Consider the following 20,128-nt stretch of genomic DNA (forward strand, 5'->3'; position numbering starts at 1 on the left):
TTTTTTCCTACAGAAAAACCTTTGAAAAAGCCACATCACTCAACCTGAATCCCAAGAAGATGAAATCTTTGTTCAAAAAATGGCTTGACTTTGAAAAGGAACATGGTGATGCATCATTATGTCAGGTGGTGAAGCAGCGTGCTGTGCAGTATGTTCAGCAACGCACAAGTGCTGCACAGTAAAAATGTACACATATGTAAATAAAGGTGCACATTTCTTTATTCAGAATAAACACAAAGGGAATTGATTTCACAATGTTTGCGGCTTTTATTAAATAGTCTACAAAGGCTATCATTTTCAGTGTACACGTCTTTGTAAATAAAACTTGTGACAACCTTGATAAAGCACACCAAAGCAGTTTTCATGTCGCATCTCCCCCCCCCCCCCCCCCTTTTCGTACAAGCTTAAAGGCAGAGACATGTTTCAACTGAGCCAGAAAACTGCATTTAGTCTGCCTATCCAAGGACAACACCAGTTTCCCATTAGAGGCACAGTGGGTGCATGGGAAGAGCTTATACAAAAGTGAAAAAACACATGGCAGTTCTCACAAAGCATAATCACAAATGGAACACATTTGTTATTGTCCATACATAAATGTGTCTCTTAAATATATAATGTACAAACAAAACATTAATTTCACTGAAGTGTAATCTTTAGTATTTGTAAGTAAGTAGTGGTTAGGTACACGAGTAAAACTCCCCTCAAGAACACAAGCAGTCCCTGCCATGTCCCAAGAGCACCACAGAGAAAGAGGAAAGCAAGAAACACACGGCATATTCATGCTATTATTTGTAGCAGCTGTGGCTAAAAACATTAGTGGGTTACAGTGTGTAATCGGTGACACTAGCAGGAGTTCTCGTGTGTACAGGAAGGTATTCGGTGCAATTGCTACAAGACTGGATGCAGAAGTGGGCCCACCATGTTTCCACACAGAGATGAAGCTGTTTCTAAACCACTAACGAAGTGCTAGGAGAAAGTAGAGCACGTCCTTCGCTCGAACGGGCAAGAAAGCAGTGACAGCCACAGCAGTAGTGACTCATGCTGCAAATAGAAACCCTAGCTTGGTTATGAAAGGGCACTTGACAAGAAAGCACACACAAACAGCACACAATCGAGCAGAAAGAGGGACAATGGGATGCATGCCAGTGCATACACATGGTGAAGGAAGGTGATCCTGTTTATTGGGGAGGTGACCACTCGTGTGTGACTGTTCACAACCTAGCACCGGATGGGGCTACAAGGAAAGGCCGTGCGGGAGGGCATGCCACTCAGACTGATTCGGCCAGACTCTGAAACTCACTGAGCGCTTTGATGGGCGCGATGTTCTTTTTCTGTGAGCCCTTGCGTACTTTAGCTCTGACTTCTTCAGGCTTCTCCCGGCGAACCAGAGGCTTCTTTTCAGGTGCCTTCATCTTCCACACAACAATTGGTGACTGCAAAGAAAGGATAGCCCCCACTCGTTGACCCCAAGGTTGCATCCAATACAGGACCTGGCATGCACCACCACCTATGTATCCTCTACTTACACTCACAACGCCACTTCTTGGATACTGCAGTAAGAAAAAGAATTGTTAGTACAAGGCACTGTGCCACAAAGTGTGGGTACTTGCCTTAGTTGATGCTACATATGATGCCTTCACTGTTAGCACCACTGCATTCATCAGGTTTTTGGCAGCTTGAATCAGAGATGTGGCACTGTCAAGCTGCAAAGGAAGAAAAAGGTGACTGAACTGCCAGCCAAGCTTTAGTTCGACATCTCACCCCAGAGACAATGAGGTTTCCAGAAATGTTCTGCACATCAGCTTTCACTTTACTGGTGATGTTGAGCTGGTGACAATAAAGTGCTATGCGCTGAAGATAAGCAATAAGATCCTTCTTGGTGCTCGACTCTGGGCACTGTGAAAAAAATGAAGCACATTAGCCCACTTGCACAAGTGAAGCATACACCATTGTTTTATTACCTGGTCAGCAATGGTTCGTGCCAATTTGTCCAGTTTAGTGCCATACTCTGATATCTTTTTTGCAGCGTTGATGACGTCCATAGTTGTTTTCAAGGGCCCTTTGCCCCTAGTGAAATCTGTCATTTCCATCATAATCATGCACATCTGCTTAGCCAGCACAATGATATCATTGCCGGTGTCATCCCATTTGGCCACTTCGCGGTCAAACTTGTTCTTCTCTGTGCGGAATGTCTCCACCTGAGCAGCAATCTTCTGCTTCTCTTCTTCTGACACGAGGCGGTAAGCATCCTGCGTTGAAGAAAGTAGTCAAGCACCTCTTGCTTCATGCGACTTACATGTGCCCCTTACCCGTGTGTTGTTGATGCCACTGATGTCCGGATACTCATCATAGTCGGCAGTGTGGGCACTAGCTGCAAAAGGAATAGCATGCCTATGCAGCTAAGACAGCATTCAACTAATCCCCAGGCAGACAATGGACAGAAGCTTACATTTGCTGCGTGTTTCATAGGTGTTATCCTCGTACTCAATCTCTGTTTCCGAGTCCAGCTCCTCTGCACTCTAAGAAAAATCACCCAGCAAAGCAGCTATAAAGCACCAGCCAACATCCAAAAGCAAAGCAAGGGCAGCTCATACAAACACACAACAGTAAGCAACCTGTATCCCATAATGCACACATAAGTCTAGACTTTTCCTCACAGGCTCCACTCCTCTGAGAACCAAGCGAGACCCAGCTTCCAGAGAGATCTGAGCCATCCATTTCATCTTCAGAGTCAACATCAAGCTAAAAAAATTTGCAACACTGTAAATGGTAAGCAAAAGGGTGTGAAAGCAAAACTTACCCTATTCATCAGCACTGCACGGCGAATCTCCCGCACACCATCATAAACTAGACGGGAAGCATCTATAAATTCATTTTCATCTATTTCTTTCTGGGGACTGGCGCTCAGTGCTTCTACTGCCATCTCAACCTTTTGGGCAAAGTTTGGCATAACTGCAAAGAACAAAAGAACAGCTTCAGAGAATGAACCCCAATGCAAACAATAATCCTACCTTGGTCTCTCAGCACTGCCACAGCCTCAAGTACTCTTTCCGTGTAGATACCTGGCTCATAGTTGTCCATCTCAGAAGTTACCACATTGCACACACGGGCTGAACGCCCTCGAATGGCACCAGCAGTGCGGTCCAATGCATCTGCATCATTCTCTTGCAGAGCCAGCACGCACTTGTTGACATCTTCAAGAATGTGGTTTTCTATGAAAATAAAGCACCACTCTGTTAAGCAGAATTCTCACTTCACCAAAATCCTAATGGGGTAAGAGAGCTGAAGCATCCTTACTTGCCAAAATAGTGAACACAAACCACGGCCTCTGCATTAATGGACTCATTCTTTAACAGGTCTCAGAGCCACTGCCACCTGGCAAATTTTGAGCCCAGTCCTCCATAGCACCACAATTATGACTGCAGGCATAACTATACCAAGTGCATGGTGTGGTGTGTGATGTGTATATTTGCTTCTAGTTATGCCTCTGGCATTCCAATGAGCCTCTGTGGGGCTTTAAATTATGATGAAACACCCATGACACTACAATGAAAGCTATGATAATTCTTTGCTTCCATGGCCACTAGCAACAGCCAAGGCAACTGGTGTGTGTTATGGCCACAGCAATAGCATTCAGTATTTCTAAGACTGGTCACAAGGTTGCAAATAAAGTGCCATCCAAAGGCACAGAGACAACATGCACCAAGCTTAGCTTGCAGAAGTATAGTTAAAGCAGTTCTAAAAAAGGTGCCAAATTTCAGAAGTGACCGAAGTTGCATGCTCAAACTGCCCTAAACGGAGAATGTAAGCTTTGCCTTACCTGACACAGCCAAGAAATCATCAATGGTGGTAATGTCATCAACAGCTTCTGTAAGCAGACGCACTTGTGTCTCCCAGGCATCTCGAAAAGCGTCCATGTTTTCCTGCGCCACTTTAGAGCGTGGCCGTGCTGCAAGGATACGAGCTGCATTCACTACTTGTGGACAGAGGCCCTCAATGTGGGCCGCCGCACACCGCACCATCTTCACACCATCCTCGTGGCTTGACATAGAGCAGGCCAGGCTGGCCACTTCAACCAGCTTGTGGGCGTGCTCGGCAAACACACGCGCATATTCCTCGACCTGCCGCTCGTCCCCGGCACGTGCTGCCTCTACCAGCACTAGGAGAGGCACCTGCGTCTCGAGAAACGAATCCGATACATGGTCCACGACTGCCTTGCGTAGCTGCCGCCGCAAATCCCGCGTCTTGCGCCCCATCTGCTCCACAGCCTTGTCCAGGGAGTCCTCCTTGCGGCCTGCACTTGCCATGTATTCAGCCAATAGGTCTTGCAGGGCCTGCCGAACTGCATTGCATTCTGCCACAATGCGCTCCCGCCGCTCATCACGGGTGCATGATGAATCAGCCATGAGGGCGGCTCCGCTGATAATACTCTCCAGCCTCTCTTCCAAAGCTGGCCTGGTGCGCAGTTCGTTGTAGGTGAGTGGATCCAGCACAACACGCTCCTGTTGAAGCAGGATAAAACAAGGGTACCAATGTTAATCACAATTTCTCCCTACCCAGTTAGGGTACAGGCCTTACATCAAAATCATCCAGTGCCGCTGCTAACTCGCCAGGGCCCTCATAGGATGGCACTAGGGCACCAGCACGACCTTGTGCAACGTCGCCAATTGTGTTGACTGCTTCACACACTTGCCGAAACACAAAATCTCGGTTCTCCTTGGCAGCTGAAAGCTCAGGATGACGAATGTAGACCTGCGGGCAGCAAGCGTGCTCTGTGAGGTGACAAACCGGAAGGCTGTTGTCTTTTGTACCTTAGAGGCTGTGAGAAGCATCATGCTATTTTTCTTCAGCACTGCCCTGGCAGCAGCAAGGTCATCTCGCAACCTTGAGTCCTTCAGCTCCTACAACAAAAGAAGGGTGGTGTTGTGCCCTCTTCCAGCACACACTGCTGGTTGCTAGTTCTCACCGCCTGCCTGCGTGCAGCCTGCTGTATCAGCTCAACAGTGTTGACACCAAAGTTTCGGAAGAACTCCATCAGCTCAGACTGGCTGGATGCATTCTTGACCTTGTCCAAGTCATCCTCGACCTGAGATAATATGTGGTCTCGACAAATGAACCACACAACAAGGCACGTATCCAGTGCTCACCACACGCAATGATTTCAGCAGCCGGTGCACATCCACCATGTCAGCGAGGATCAGTAGTCGAGTGACAGCAGACAGGAGGTTCCGTGCTGAGCGCACCATGTTACCCCTCTTGACCGATGAGCAAGGGTCCTCCGCAAATTCACGCGAGGCCTTGCTCATGGCCTCTCCTGCAAGACATGTTACTGAACATGCCACTCTTCCAATATGTACAGGGTTGCACTTCATAAAAGTGAACGCACAAGCACGGGCCCATGCTGTGCAGCAACTGGCACTGGCTACTAGCCCAGGAAAAAACAGCAACTCATCTTATCCCGCTTCTGATACAGCTATTCTCAGTGCTTTTCCTGGCCACTAGTAGTTGACACCAGCAGTAACCACTGCAGAGTGTGGGTTTCACACTGTACGATCCCTTTAATTAAAGGCAATCCTATACAACATTAGCTTACCTGTCTTCCGCACTTCATCTACAGCTGCCATCATTTCTTGATGAATGTCAGGGTTCTCTGTTGCGATCTCTTCTCCCTTTTTGATGAAGTTCTCTGTGGCCCGCTCTACAGCAGCAACCAGGACATGGGCCCGCTTTGAGCGACCTTTCTTCTTTTTTGATGGTCCTTTTGTGTTTACCAGTGTCGTCACCTAGCCAAGCAAAAAACACCGATCTCACTACAACAGCCTCTCGCTACCAGAGGTGGGGAGGCATTCTCCTTGCCTGTATGACGAGGGGCTCCAGAGTTTTCTCCACAGATAGTGTTTTGATCTCGAGGTTCTTGGGATCCCACTTGAGGGCGACTGGCGGTGGCTCCATAGTGGACATGTCTCAGACCACCTGGTGTCCCTAAAGGTCACAGCAACAGAAAACTGCCACTTTCTCAGACTGTTTCCAACAGCACACAAACACTTGCACTTTGTCACATTCAGTGCTCACATTCTAGTCATTGCAGCCATTTTCCCCATTATACTTGCTGTCAGTACTGTATAGCATGTGTTGTAGCGTGTCCAGCCATAATTGTGTGACTGTTGTCAGTTTAAATAATGAGCAAGGAGTACCCAGTGCAATAAAAATCATTTGGAGAAATAATGTCATAATAATTGATGCTGTGTTTGCACTTCCTGTGTCATTGCTTGTGTCCTTGGCTTGTCATTAAAAGACTATTTCAGTGCATGTCCACTTTATGGTTGAAAGTGAGTTCATCTTTGGCCTCTCTTGGTTTCCTTGTTTGTTGTTTTGTCGACTGCGACTGGCCAGCAGCTTCAGAGTAGCAAAATTTGGTGGTTGACATTATGTGTTATGAACAGTGTCCTCTTTCAAAGCCCACCAGGTATGTTCACATTTCAAGCAATACAGATAACCTGAAGTCAATTCAATTCAGCAGCGTGTGCCAGCTGTTCCAGGATATTATACTGAGCACTTAGTTCAGTGTTCAATAAATGTTCTTATGGAAATTCTACAGCAGAAGTTTAGTTCAAATATTAATGGTAGACAACAACAAATGGGGTGCCTGAGGCTCAGGAAAAACTGCACAGGACGTACAATGCTCATCATGCATACTACATCAGGCTGGTAATCCAAACAAGACACGGAGTTCACAGAAAAATACAGGCCAGAAGTGATCAAACAAGGGATGTCACGGCTACATCCCTTGTTCGACCACCATTGATAACATCAAGCTGGTAAAGCATTTATCATGCTAGAAAAGAGAAACTGTACAAGCACTGTTGAATAAAGTACGAGTTACAGCTGGAACATTTCGGTAACAATTGCAATGTGAGAAAAAATCAATTTCATGCCCCTCTACCATTGATCAGAACCATCTTGTATGAGCACAATTGGAGTTGCGTACTAATATTAGTACACAAAATTTGGCATTAGCATGCATGCCATTGCGAGAACAGCAGTTAAATAGATTTGCCCTACTTTCATCCTGGGTTTAAATGTCCCTGTAACATGTCATATTATTTACCTTCTTGTGAAAGTAGTTTTTCACTGCAATTTTTCTATGAGAAAATGATTAGCCTCATTTAGCATTGTTTAGGTAACATTATAGACATGGATTGCTTGGAATATCAAATTACTCATGGTCAGTGCTACCACACCAATATCTGTAGCACTGGAACAACTGTGGCACCAAATATCACTGTAGTAATCATAATATGAAACTTCATATTATGCTTTTCTGTATTACTGGTTATGTTTTGTTCCCCCCTACGTAATGCCTTTATGGCGATGTAGGTACTCTGTAAATAAATAAATAAATGTAAGAGTTATTGAGCAGAAGATGGATGACATGATTTTTATAGAAGTAATGGAACTTCAGTGGCCAAATCAAGCTTCAGTGCAACCACTTAATATTTTTTTTTCTTTAAAGGGATAATAAAGCAAAAAACAGATAAATGGACAAATTAGCATTATAAAATGAAGCAGACTGTGCCACTGCTACCAAGAACACTACCATAAGACTGAAAGCTGATGTAAATGTTAAAGGACTGGTGCAGCCATTTTATAAATGCAACATCCGCAAAGAGTGATGTAAATCTCTAGCAATAATCTCTCAAGAGCAGTCGAATATTGATAACTAGAAAGCAAATTAAATTGTACTGCAAGAGTTAGACACTGCAGTATGGCCTCCTGTAGTGTGTTTTCTCACAGAAGACCCGACTGGTGCACTTTTCTCATTGTGCCACTATCTGACACCAAACTAAGCAGCATGACCTCAGAGATTGCTGGTATAGCGTAGAATTCCTGTGCTCCCTCAGTTTTCTCAAGCAATTTAAATTGTGGAGACGACACGCTTCCTTTAATTGCAATTTTCATGGCAACTGAGTCGCCTCTTGTCACGGATTTTCAGAAACGTAATCTACCACTTCGCTAGACTTCATATTGCCTATAGTGTCCATACAGTTGTCTACACGTTTTTATGCGACTTAGGCTCTTGACTCCCATCTTTGCAGCTGTATTGTTTGCTAAACAAGGCAGCTTTGACATACAACTAAAGTGCAAACACTTTCATATTACCAACGTTAATCCTCTCAAGTCTGAAACCAACAGAAGCTTCCTGCTTTCCTGTACAAGAAATTTTTTTTTCTTTGTTTAGAAACCTCCTTAAGTTGACAAGAATTTGCACATTGTTTTGCAATTTGAACATTTCCATACCAAAAAATTATTTAGAAAATATTCCCATAACACACTCACACTGTTTAGTTCTTTAGAAGCACTTTAGCAGTATATGACACTTCTTGTATGAATTTCTAGCACAGAGGCAAAGGCACAGAGATTATCTCCCGCTGAAAATGCAAACTTTCTGCGTAGCTTTAGCAGATCTCAAAGTAAAAATGGCAGCTCAAAATGAATGCTAGAGTGTTTATCCGATTCTAACGTGCATTACAATCAGATACCGAGTCCAGTGTTCTTGGCTTTAGCAACAGCCTACCGTCAGAGCCAGCATCCACATTCATCATAAGATGGCAGCAGAGCAAGTTTTCACATAATATGGAAACGACGAAATGCCACTTTCAGGCTTTAAAGGGGCCCTGAACCGCCCTTGGGGCATGGTGAAAAACCACAGTCCGCGGATAGCATATGCTGCTATGAACATCGTGGCCAAATTTTGCAGTTGTGCGCGGCATGTGAAGCTCGCAAGCGGAGCGCAAAGTCACCTTTCTCTCAAACGCTCTGTTTTCAACCGAAGCCTGCTTCTCACTCTTTTTTGGACACTTTATTTTGTAATATAGCAGATCCCCATATGCGGCTGCTATTGGCCAATAGCTGACTTCAATCAAGGGCATTTGGATCAGCGCGCTTCTTCCTACTGTTACTGTGTATATTAACTGCCGCAGTTTGATAAACAGGCTGAAGTAAGCAAAATTCTGCTTTCGAATTTCGATAATAACATACTTCCAGAAGAAGCTGACTATCGTCTGCTCACACTCGGTCACAGCTACCCGCGTAGGAATTAAACTTTGGCCACCCTCCGTATCGGTGTCGTAGCCGTCCGTTTTCACTAATTTCAAATTATTTCACTAATTTCGACTAGTCAACTAGCCTCTAACCACGCGAAACTTAAGGTCACATCACACACGCAAGCTTGCCTGCGTGCGCTCACTCCTGGTTAGACAACTTGGCAGGCTTCACTTCGTATTGAGCTTTTGATAGTGCTTCAAAATGCACAAGTGCGATGTGGCTACTATCTGTCGGTCAAGCTGGTACAGGACAAAGCCGGTCCGCACCACGTAGCACAGCCAGACAGGAGCACATGAACACGAGCATGCACTCAAGCCTGTCGTGCACAATGCAAACACTGCAGTTGAGTGTAGCTGCGGTCTGCTACGTAGCATAGACACCGCGGTTGCCGCAGGGTGCCATGACGAGTCCGCTGGCTGAGCGCACTGCAGCCCGCTGACAACAACCGCATTTGGCGCAATGTAGGCGCCAAAATCGAAAATAGTGGCATCTACGTGAACATCCAAAATCGAATTTGAACTGCATGCCACAGTGACATTCAGTACATTGTAGGCACAACCCGCTCCGCCGTAGCCTTCGCAGTGCAAGTAAATGAAGAAGGAGCTGAAGCACCTGCGAAGGGGGTGTTTGATTGCCAATGACTCCGCTTCTGCTGAACGCATTGAAGTACTTTTTGCCGCAAAGTATTTTTGAAATAGTCTAATTTAGCGTCCAATACATTTATCAACTTCAAAAAAAAAAAAAAAAGTGGTTCGGGGCCCCTTTAACTACAAAAAAGCTAATTCAAAAGATATTTTACGCGCTAAGCTAGCACAAAGAGTTGCACTGGGTGTTTTCGGCACTCCAGAGGCTAGCATATGTCCCTGTATCTAAACATCAAGCGTGGCAAAAGACGATAGATGGTCCAATAGATGGTTGTGTGTCCTTTTCTTCGTCTATTGTCTTTTGCCATGCTCAATACAGTAGTTTCGATACAGTAATGCAATACCAACTAGCCCACCTATCCACCCTATTGTAGCATACGTCACAGAATGAACGGGCGAAGTAGTTCGTCTAGGCGTGGCCCACCATCCCATTTGCTATCGTTGTGAAGTTAGTCGAGAAATGTGAAATACAAAACCCACTGGGCACACTCCGATATAAAACAGGACAACATGCTGCAGTCTGTATACAGCAATAAAAAGCTGTGAGATTGTCAGTTATGGACATTGTGCATAAATGAATTTCCATTCTGTGAAGGTAAACTCACGTTTCATCTTATTTGTGATTGCCACAACTAAGGGGATGCTACATTTATTGTTATAAAATCAGGTGCACATTAAGTTAGGATGCATTGTTTTGTTTTATGAATCCACAAAAACTGTGTGTGCACTCGATTGGGGGGTGTGTTAGAATTGGGTAAATACTGCCAAATACAGCAGTGTTTGGACGCTTTTATCTGCGTTTTTTTAATTCAGCTTGCCAAATAATTTGACCAATTTGGTAAGTCCCATCAAGCTAGAATTAACAAAAGTCAACTATGTAATGTTCAGCAGACTTTTTTTTGTCACTTCAAATAGTGCAATCTTTGCTAATCCTGTCAGGGAAACAAAACATTAGCTATGATCTTGTCTTTATTTAAGCTTGAAATTTATCCAGCTAGACCTCTTAAGTCAGGTGCAGGTGAATACGCTTGCTCAGTGATGCATCAAAAGCATCAAAGTTGGCTCTGCAGTCTTACTCGCCACTTATATTTGTGCAGCAGAAGACTGAAACTTGAAAAAGCCAAAGACAAAAAAGCTATGTCCGCCATTTCATTGATTTGTATTTGTGAGTAACGACCATTTCCTTGTGCCAAAGTGCTCGCTCAACAAGGAAACTACACAATGTCGCAGGAAGTTAAGGAAATTAAGTTTTACCTCTCCTCTTCGGAATGTCTTTCGCATAAATGTACAGAGAATAGGACATCAAACACAGATAATTAAGTGTGTTGTAAGGCAAATGCCTTGATGCCTTATCAAGGGACCTTAAGCCACATGTTTATCACACTTAAACTTCAGAAAAAGATATGAAAGAACATTGGGAATACAAACTTTTGGAGATCCTAAGAATGTTACAAACAGCCAGAAAAAAGATAAGATTATGAAACACTTGGTTTGGCAGACAAGACATCCAACCACAAATGGTTAATGCATGTGTTAATGCACACCTGAAAATGACAAATCATCAAGACTAACCAACTCTGAAGAGCTCCCATAATGAGCAAGTGCCTCAAGATTTCCATAGTAAAATTTGCATTCAATCTGTGAACAAGTATGCTGCATGCTTTAGTGAGAATGCAACATACAAGTGTGACGTGTCAAATTCAGTGAGTGAAATGCATTATAAGCCAAATGGAAGATAGGTAGGTTTATCTGTAGGGTATAAAACATAAAACTAAAAACAGAACAACCATCTGCCTTGCATATTCACGCCTGAAGTCTGCACAAATTCCGCAAAAAGGAACTGAAGACATGCCATTTATACTTCATTCCTTTCCAAAAGACAAATACGTGAAGCATTCCTTCGAGAAATGGTGTATTATGTGGACATAACAGCTGCCACTTCTAATTGATGAATGACTGCTTTTATAAGCCGGATATTGCAATAAACCAAGAGAAGCATGTTTGTGTATTATCTGTGTGATGTATATATTTTCACTATTATACTGAAGTGTTCAATATTGCTTCTGTTTGTAGCTTAGGAGTGTTGAGCTGCCAACCTACTACACAAGTGCTGCAGAAAATGTAGCCCTCCCCTCCCCAGATGATGTACAGCCTGCTGCAGTTTTAACTATATTGCGCAGGGATCGACCGCAATCGAAGTCACCGTCTTGCAACGGCAATAATCTGCGAAACCAGCAGTAGTATGCGCAGGCACACGCAGCACTCTCCAGTGCAACAGTCTCATTCTACACTGTTTTTTCCTTCAAGACAAGGCATTCCTTACCAAAGAAGAAGTTTCAGGATATTACTATCTGTGGCGATGCTCGTACTGGAGAGTGCTTTGTACACCTGAGCATACTACTGCCAGTCTCGCAGAGTATCGCCGCCGTAAGGCACTGATATAGCGTCTGGTCGACACATGCGCAATATAGTTAAAAACACGGGAGGCTGTACTCTCTTGTGCTCAATGATGGCTTTAAACTTAGTTCTCTTTAGGCATGTGCCCATATGAAAAATATTCATTAGTGACAATGACTGCCAACTCCAACACAAATACTTGACCGAAAGGTTGCACATAAAAACAATAATTTTACCACATAATCTTATCTGTGTGAGACTCTTCTCCACATCAAAATAACACAGCTGCAAAGATGGAAATCTCTTATATGTTTCAACAATGCACACAAAAGCATTCGCCTGGCGCCTAAATTCAAACTATAAGAAACAATAGTTTTGTTTTAATTACCTAAACTTTAATAAAATATGGTCCAAAGCAGAACCACTAGTGACTGTATATGTGCATGTAGTACTGTGTACATAAGTTAAAAGATACAAGATGCACACCTTTTGACTATTTGTGCTCTAAGGATCTGAGTGACACTGCTTTGTCCTGGGAAGTCATAAGTGAATGAAGCAGAACCCTTGTTTGATATCAGCGGCTTCAAAAAACACTGCAAGCACAGCAAACCAGCAATTTTTTTTTTTTTAGATTTGTTTAAATTAACTGCAGTTCATGGAAACAAAACGACATAATTCACAACTTTCATATCAAAGCAATGAATGTAAAATCTCTGCAGCTTCGCCTTCAATTTTAACCTGCGGTCACGTCACAATGTGCACACACAGATTCCAATAGAGTTATTAATGTGGGGCTTAACGTTTCTGTGAACAGAAAAGCATTATGCCTTTGTTTTTATTTGCACGATGCTGTCATAGAACATCCTATATGAGACCACAACATGATCTTGAATTTTTCTGGCATTTTCATGCAAGCATGCAGAACGAGCTCCAACTAAAGCACGATAGTAAAGGCGCTTGCGTCGGTGTGAACATCAACTGGTAGCAGAGGCACCACTCCACCACATCAGCATAATCTGGCTTTCCTATTACTCATGCACTTCTGTTATAATTATCTCGAAGAGCAGAACATTTAGGCGCAATGCAATTTTGGCGCATTATTCGAAAAGACGGTGGGAAGTCTAGGAGCACCACAGTAAAAGGCATCAGACGGACAGACTACCAGTACGGTCAACGCCACGATTCCTGCTGCCCACCCGTTCGCTAGTCGTGCCAAAACGAACTTGTGTAAATGACGATCTGCACTGCAGCCTATCCGAGAGCGGTGCGGCTGTTTCAGCTACACATCGATCACAGGCGACCAGTGACAAGAACTAAACTGCAATCAAAGGGCGTTAACCGTGTCAGCACGAGCTCCACTTCGGCTCCATGTCTTCATTATAAATCTTGTTTTGCAAACAAACAGTAAGCAAGTAGAGTTTTCTTACTTTGAATGATCATAAGCCGATCCCGACTGCGCGAAACTAACAAGTACAGCTACAAGAGAAATGTTTCACCACAACTACAACAATAGGCTTACCCAGAGATTAGGCTGCAACTGAGAGCTTGTAACGGTTTTTGTAAAATGTTGCTTGCAAACGAAGTAGCAGTATTCTCTAAACTATTGCTTTTCTTCCAATAAGTTCATAAAAAACTAAACCATGAGTAACAATACATAAAATTAGGCGTTGAAATAAGCTTAGTACTGTAGCTCTGTAATAACTCAAAAGACACAACAAGCGCCCGGAAGTGGGAACGTCCGCACGTCCGCTCTCACGTCTCTCCGCGTCGAGCTCGTAAGAAAATTCCTTGACCAAAGTCGGAGCAAAAAAAAGTTAATGCTGGCAACCTGTCATTTTAAAGTATTTTTATAATATTTTTAAGCAATAAGTACATAATAAAATAATAATTTGTTTATATAATTGACTTAATTTGGGCAAAGTGTATGAAAAAACAGTATTGAAAAGACTTCTGGTAGAGTACATTCTACGCATTCTACTTCTGGTTTGACACATGGCGCTTTGTGCCTGCTACGGCAGTTTTCAGCGTTAGGCTTGTTACTGAGATACTTTTCTTCGGGACTTGCGGAAACACGAGGAAGTTTGCTGGCTCTTCGCCGCTGTTGCTTATAATCGAATGTAGAAAAGTTCAGCCTTTAGTTATCCTAAAATCATGCAGAACGACGATGTAAGCATTCTGTTTGTATTTTATAAGCTGTCATTGGTCTAGTATGCGCGGCAGATAATACTACGTTTCCATGTGTGGATTTTCATGTCGACTGCATGCGCGGATGTGTTGCTGAACACATCCGCGCATTAACTGAATAGCCGACTATTAGTTGTCATAAAATTGTGACTTTTGTTGGTGTGAGTTAGTGTGAGTTTGCGTTGTTGTGGCGTCATTGTGTCGTTTTATTGCAGTTATTCTGATTATAATTTTCTGTGAAACATTGCACGAGCCTGTTCAACTTGTCATGTATTGCTAATTATGTCATCCAAGTGAAATATTGAGCCCAACGCGCTTGCGACACGCCTTTGAATATTGGCTAATACTTTATGCGTCAGTGATGGTAAATCACAGACACAGTGAACTATCAACACTGCTGACACGAACTTGTGCTGACGTTTAGTCCGTCTTGAACTGTGTGATTATTATCATTATCATCGTTATTATTAAAGGTTATATGGAGCATCATCAAAGGAAGCTTCTGCTCCTTCAAAGTCAAGTAAGCTTGCTTTCTTTTCTTTTAATGATACCATGTTATGTTTTACTCTGCTTTTCGGCGCGCCTCGTGACTTCTGTTGAATGCAATTTGTGTCGTTGCAGCACCAAGGGTCAGCAGTTCTGTCGAAACGATTTCAACTTAACGGGCCTCTGCAATCGCTCGTCATGTCCTCTAGCCAATTCTGTCTACGCAACCATCAAAGAGGAAGACGGTGTCTGCTACTTGTACATGAAGACCATCGAAAGGGCTGCCTTTCCTGATCGGCTGTGGGAGAAAGTGAAGCTCTCTAAGAACTTTGAGAAAGCACTGGAGCAGATAAACCAGCATCTGGTCTACTGGCCCAGATTTGTGCGCCAGAAATGCAAGCAGCGTTTGTTGAAGATCACTCAGTACATCATCCGCATGCGCAAGCTGCGGTTGTCTCGGCAGTAAGTTATGCATGCATGAAATTCCTCTACGTGATTACACACCCTATTGAATATCCCTACAACATGTGCACCTTGACATGTTGAAGTGTGAATATCATTTTATGTAGCTTGAATTTAGCATCTTGATAGCTAATCTTGAAAATAGTTATATCCATTACACTTGAAGCATTACGCATGCACACAAAGTACCCAATATAAGTAAGGTCAAGCTTTAAACGTGTGCTCTCCGAGTATTAACAGTATTTTTCGAAGGCTGCCTTGTGTAAGATGCAGCAACCTTATACCCCAGTCACACGGGCACTTTCAAAGACCTTTGAACCAAAGATCCTTTACTTCAAGGGAGACTGCGCGCTTACACACGAGCGCATAAAAGGAGGCCTTCTCGAAGGGAGCTTTGAGTCAAAGGAGTCCGCATTGTCCTTTTAAATCTCAAGGGAATACTCTCGAGTCTAGAGGGTGTCCGATAGCAGAAATAACAATGTTTATAAATACGGAAGTTTAATTTTCACCTGTTTAGAACAAGCTTCTAAGTACTAAATACTAGTAATAAAATCCTAAACATTTTTGGGACACCCGCAATCTCGATCATGAACTCGCCGGTACAGCAGCGTCGGCACGGCCTGTCATCAGCGGCAACACATTACAATAAATACCTCTGTATTTGGTAAAGTAACGACCTTGCCACGCGTACATTTTGTTTTGATGTTTCAATGTAATAGAAAAAGTAAATATCGCAGAAAAAATACTGCATAAATTTATTGTAAGACGCATTCGGGCCCATATTTTTTATTACTTTTGAGGCGACGGCAGCGCTAAGGATACGTTGCGGTTTCTGTTAAAAGCTTAAAAGGAGACCGTGCAGCACTGACACATATCCCTTGAACTAATGTTCCTTTGAAAGCTCTATGCTTCTGAACTTCAAAGGACCTTTGGCATGCCCGTGTGACTGGGGTATTATACCCAGTCATGGACACAGTTTTTCATGGACACCGGACACTGATTTCAAGAAAGTACACCGTCGCCATTTAATTTCAGCATGTCAGGTTTTAGTTTTTGCGTCGGACTGTTGGCCCAAGCACCTCTAAGCTTCTGCAGCCAGTCATGTGCAATGCATGCAAGCAGCTGCAAACATGCTCTTTCAATTTGAGCATCTCATTCAGCAGATGTAGAAAGTGTAATGATAATAATTAATCGTTTAGAAATTTTGCAATTACATGCAGTAATTGATGCACTACATCTTTGTAACCAGAACTGTGTAACTTGAAAGTGTTGTGTACCCTTAGTAAGTGAAATAATAATTCATGCTTATTAGTTGAATACATAAAATGTGTAATTTGTATAGGTAAAAGGAAATTATAGTGCAATCTTATGTGAATGCATCAATATGCAAAAGTAATATGTTAACTACATCAGCAGCAGTGGATGTGAGGGCAAATGTGGGCAGCGGTATGGTGCTCATGATTTCCCTGCACCGTGCTTTTATGTCACCCCTTACTACAGAAGAAAAATTCTGGCAGTAAAAAAAAAAGGGACACAGCTCTTTCATTGTTTAGTTTCTCTCTTCCAACCTTGCGTTGTGGATGATGCCATGTCCACAATTACCTATCTTAGTTCTTTTCTTTTTCACTGCTTATTTGTTGTTTCTTTTCATTCTTCGTTTATCAGTGTAATCTGTAGACTGCTTATAGGAAGCTCTCTTGCAGCACTAAAGATAGTTTCCGATTTTCATTTATGTAGGCACAGTAAAGCTGTTATGATTAGATGAAGATAATTTTTTTCACGCTGACTGTTATAAATGAACTAGTCTCTGAATGTCTTAAAAATTGGTCACGATACGTTTGCATGAAACTCCTGTTAAGCACACATTTTCGATGCAGACGAAAGCTGGTACCAATGCAGCGCAAAATAGAGCGTCGTGAGCGGAGAAGAGAAGAGAAAGCACTGGTGGCAGCCCGTCTGGACACAGCCATTGAAAAGGAACTGCTGGACCGGTTACGGCAAGGCACGGTGTGTATCTCACAGAAGTACAGACATCCAACCACAGTGTACATTGCCCCCTCTTGCATAATGTTTGTGTATATTTCAGGAGATATTTGTGCAATGCCTGTGCGTTTCTCACGTCACATTCAGCTGGCATTTCAGTGGTCATTGCCACAGACTCAAGAAGTGTAACAACTGGTGCACGCAGCATCACGGAAAAGTGCATCATGCAGTTTTAGCTTCAGATGGTTATCTAACTTACATGTTGCATATGTGGAAGCTGCCAGCAAAAAAAAAGAAAACTGTTCTTATGACAACTGTTCTTGTTTTCTTTCTTCTCTCTTATTTAGTACAAGGACATATACAATTTCCCCCAGAAGGCCTTTGATAATGCCCTTAAAAGCGAAGAAGTTGAGAGTGAAGTTGAGTCTGATGATGAAGAAGAAGAGGAGGAGGACGAAGATGAGCATGATGTGGTTAGTATCATGTGGGCTCTGACCACATTATTCCTTCCGCTGAGATATTCAAGTAATATCTGTTGTGCATTGATAACAATCCAGTTTACAACAAGCAAGCTTTCAGAATACTGCCCTTGAAGGAAACATTCACTTGGTAAAGTCTTGTTAATTCTTGAAATTTCTTATAAGTGTTACTAAATATAAGGTGGTTTCTGTGGATCATGAAGAATGGAGGCAGCATGTTTGTGCAACAAGTGCAGGCATACTTTATCTGCTGATGGAACATTCGTACTGCCTTGAGAGTTTAAGCGAGTGGAGTGAAATAATGGGGGAATTGCACAAACACTTTTTACAGATGTCATTGTGTGAAAGTACATGTGCCATGCAACAGTTGCACATTCTGGTCAGACTAGGGCAGAGGCACTATAACAACACATAGGACTTCAGCCTTCTCAATATGCCAGAACTAATGGACTGGATGTTACTAGAACAAACAGGATAAGCCTTTTTTGCTCTTGTACACACATGTGGCATTTTGAGCATTCATAGATTTACAAGTGCTAACATATGGGGCAGAAACTTGGAGGTTCACAAAGAAGCTTGAAAGCAAGTTAAGGACTGCACAAAGAGCGATAGAACGAAAAATGTTAGGCGTAACGTTAAGAGACGGGAAGAGAGCAAACGAGGATAGCCGATATTCTAGTTGACATAAAAGAGCAAAAATGGAGCTGGGTAGGCCATGTTATGTGTCACTTTTTAAGTTTGGATCACCAGCATAATGCCTTGTTTCACCATATAAAAGAACCTATTGAGAATTAATTGTCTGTATTTTCTGTGAATTGCCGTACCAGGTCTAGTGGGACAGTCTACGGTAGTGTGTGCTCGTACATTCTTGGCACTGCCATGTTCCATCCAAATTGATTGCTTAATGACGCTTGCTGGTGTCTGGTTTTAAAGTTATTTTTGTGCTTAATTTCACAATATAGAGAGCTGTGTCCTACACCTTGTTCATTTACTGCCCAGGTTACACCGTAGTCATTTTGTGAAAACATTCATGTAGTGCAAAAATGGTGTGCATTTGGGCTAATAAACAATTTATAAATTGCAGCAGCAGCTCCACCTGCACCTATGTTGCTGCCGACAAATGTTATTATGATATGCAAATATTTTTATTAACAGGATGCTTCCCTAGAAGTTCCTTATGGTTATTAGTACTAAAGACCAAGCCTTTTGGTTTCCTCAATTCTTGCTCTGTGTTGTGCAAGGAGCTAAACAAATTTATTTGCTGCTAGTGTAGTGTTTGAACAATGGATGCAGTGGGAGTGACATGTCTGCATGTATTATGCCTTCCCTACATTTGTAAAGCCATGGTTATGCCTTCACTGTAGATTCAAAATACCTTAACAGTTGTGAACTTAAGTTGCTTGCTCAAGGTTGCAGGTTTGATCCCAGCCGCAGTGACTGCATTCCGATGGGGGCAGAATGCAAAAATTATCGCGCACTTAAGTTTAGGCAAGTGTGAAAAGAACCTCAGGTGGTCAAAATATTAATCAAATAATTATGATGCACACCATGGTGTGGCGTGCATCATCATATTGTGGTTTTGCCATGTAAAACCCCAGCATTTAATTTAGTTTAATTTGAAGGAGTGCAGTATAGTACCTGGACAACTTTCCATAGCCATATCTATGGCTGTGTATGTCAAAGATCTTGTTTTTGGTTGGTTAAGAAGGTGCTGACAAGTTGCACTTTCTGCTCACTTCAGGGAACAGTTGAATATGTTGCTGCTGACGATGTGGAAGAGAGCGATCTCTCTGATTTGGAAGACTTTGGAGAGGAGAGCTCATCCGCAGAAGAAGAAGCAGACACAGAGAGTGTGGTGGCATCACCACCCAGAAGAAAGCGGCCACATGTAGAGATAGAATATGAAAAGGAAACAGAGCCTTCAACCTCCAAAATAAACGCGAAATGATTTTTAAGCATTTGGCTGGCAGTGTTGTTATATCAGTTTGGCCATAATGGCTGCTGTTAAAACATCATGCTGTCCTGCCTGAACAAGTAGTTTTCTGTGGAAAAACTAAATGAACCCGTATTTTCTGTTTAGCTATCGGCTATGAGATGCTACCCATAAAACAAAATGCTAAAGAACGTCTAAAATACTTATTTAACGGATAAGGAAAACATCTAAAGGAAGTCTCAGCTTAAACATTATTTGGATGTACACTTCTAGAAAATCTCTTGTAGCTGAGCTAACGCCACATTATTAGATGTCTAGGAAACTTCTTAAAGGAAGTTTTGAGCATTTTTTTAGACCTTTATTTCTATTTGCGAATAATTTTCACATCAGTAATCACAATTAATTTATATCAGAATTGACAATAGCCACTTATGCAATAAAAAAAACTGGGTTGA

At 42.6% G+C, this 20,128-nt stretch overlaps 3 protein-coding genes across 3 annotated transcripts in view; 2 read left to right on the forward strand and 1 right to left on the reverse strand.

Moving 5' to 3' along the window:
* The window catches only part of LOC119460550 (protein RRP5 homolog), a 122,538-nt gene extending 122,283 nt beyond the window's left edge, over positions 1–255 (forward strand). The window contains exon 33 of the mRNA XM_037721486.2: positions 14–255. Within this exon, the coding sequence (XP_037577414.1) occupies positions 14–182 (169 nt within the window). The 3' untranslated portion in view covers positions 183–255. The remainder of the gene's footprint in view (positions 1–13) is intronic.
* Positions 198–13,900, reverse strand: LOC119460559 (catenin alpha). The gene is made up of 17 exons (XM_049666704.1): positions 13,666–13,900; positions 5,857–5,982; positions 5,594–5,783; positions 5,148–5,314; positions 4,967–5,086; positions 4,812–4,901; positions 4,579–4,752; positions 3,821–4,502; positions 3,012–3,212; positions 2,801–2,952; positions 2,450–2,519; positions 2,310–2,371; positions 1,962–2,249; positions 1,762–1,896; positions 1,616–1,703; positions 1,527–1,555; positions 198–1,433 (listed from the first exon to the last, which is right to left on the reverse strand). The coding sequence occupies exons 2-17, from the start codon at positions 5,959–5,961 to the stop codon at positions 1,269–1,271; spliced, it is 2,718 nt and encodes a 905-aa protein (XP_049522661.1). The 5' UTR covers positions 5,962–5,982; positions 13,666–13,900; the 3' UTR covers positions 198–1,268.
* Positions 13,901–14,156: 256 nt separating this feature from the next.
* LOC119460571 (protein MAK16 homolog) lies at positions 14,157–19,698 on the forward strand. The gene is made up of 6 exons (XM_037721517.2): positions 14,157–14,312; positions 14,804–14,850; positions 14,952–15,278; positions 17,156–17,285; positions 17,609–17,734; positions 19,482–19,698. Exons 1-6 carry the CDS (start codon positions 14,298–14,300, stop codon positions 19,686–19,688), a joined length of 852 nt encoding a protein of 283 aa, XP_037577445.1. The 5' UTR covers positions 14,157–14,297; the 3' UTR covers positions 19,689–19,698.
* The last annotated feature ends 430 nt before the right edge of the window (positions 19,699–20,128 follow it).

This window comes from Dermacentor silvarum, chromosome 1 (assembly GCF_013339745.2).
Source record: "Dermacentor silvarum isolate Dsil-2018 chromosome 1, BIME_Dsil_1.4, whole genome shotgun sequence".
In the NCBI taxonomy this organism is placed as follows: Eukaryota; Metazoa; Arthropoda; class Arachnida; order Ixodida; family Ixodidae; genus Dermacentor; species Dermacentor silvarum.

Excerpts from the sequence above, each read along its gene's own strand:
- LOC119460571 (XM_037721517.2), top strand. Across the intron at positions 14,851-14,951 it reads TTCTGCTCCTTCAAAGTCAA|CACCAAGGGTCAGCAGTTCT; the intron begins GTAAGCTTGCTT and ends GTGTCGTTGCAG. Across the intron at positions 15,279-17,155 it reads AAGCTGCGGTTGTCTCGGCA|ACGAAAGCTGGTACCAATGC; the intron begins GTAAGTTATGCA and ends TTTTCGATGCAG.
- LOC119460559 (XM_049666704.1), bottom strand. The coding sequence starts at position 5,961 with ATGTCCACTATGGAGCCACCGCCAGTCGCCCTCAAGTGGGATCCCAAG. Across the intron at positions 5,315-5,593 it reads AGATGAAGTGCGGAAGACAG|GAGAGGCCATGAGCAAGGCC; the intron begins GTAAGCTAATGT and ends CATGTCTTGCAG. Across the intron at positions 2,953-3,011 it reads GGCAGTGCTGAGAGACCAAG|TTATGCCAAACTTTGCCCAA; the intron begins GTAGGATTATTG and ends TGTTCTTTGCAG.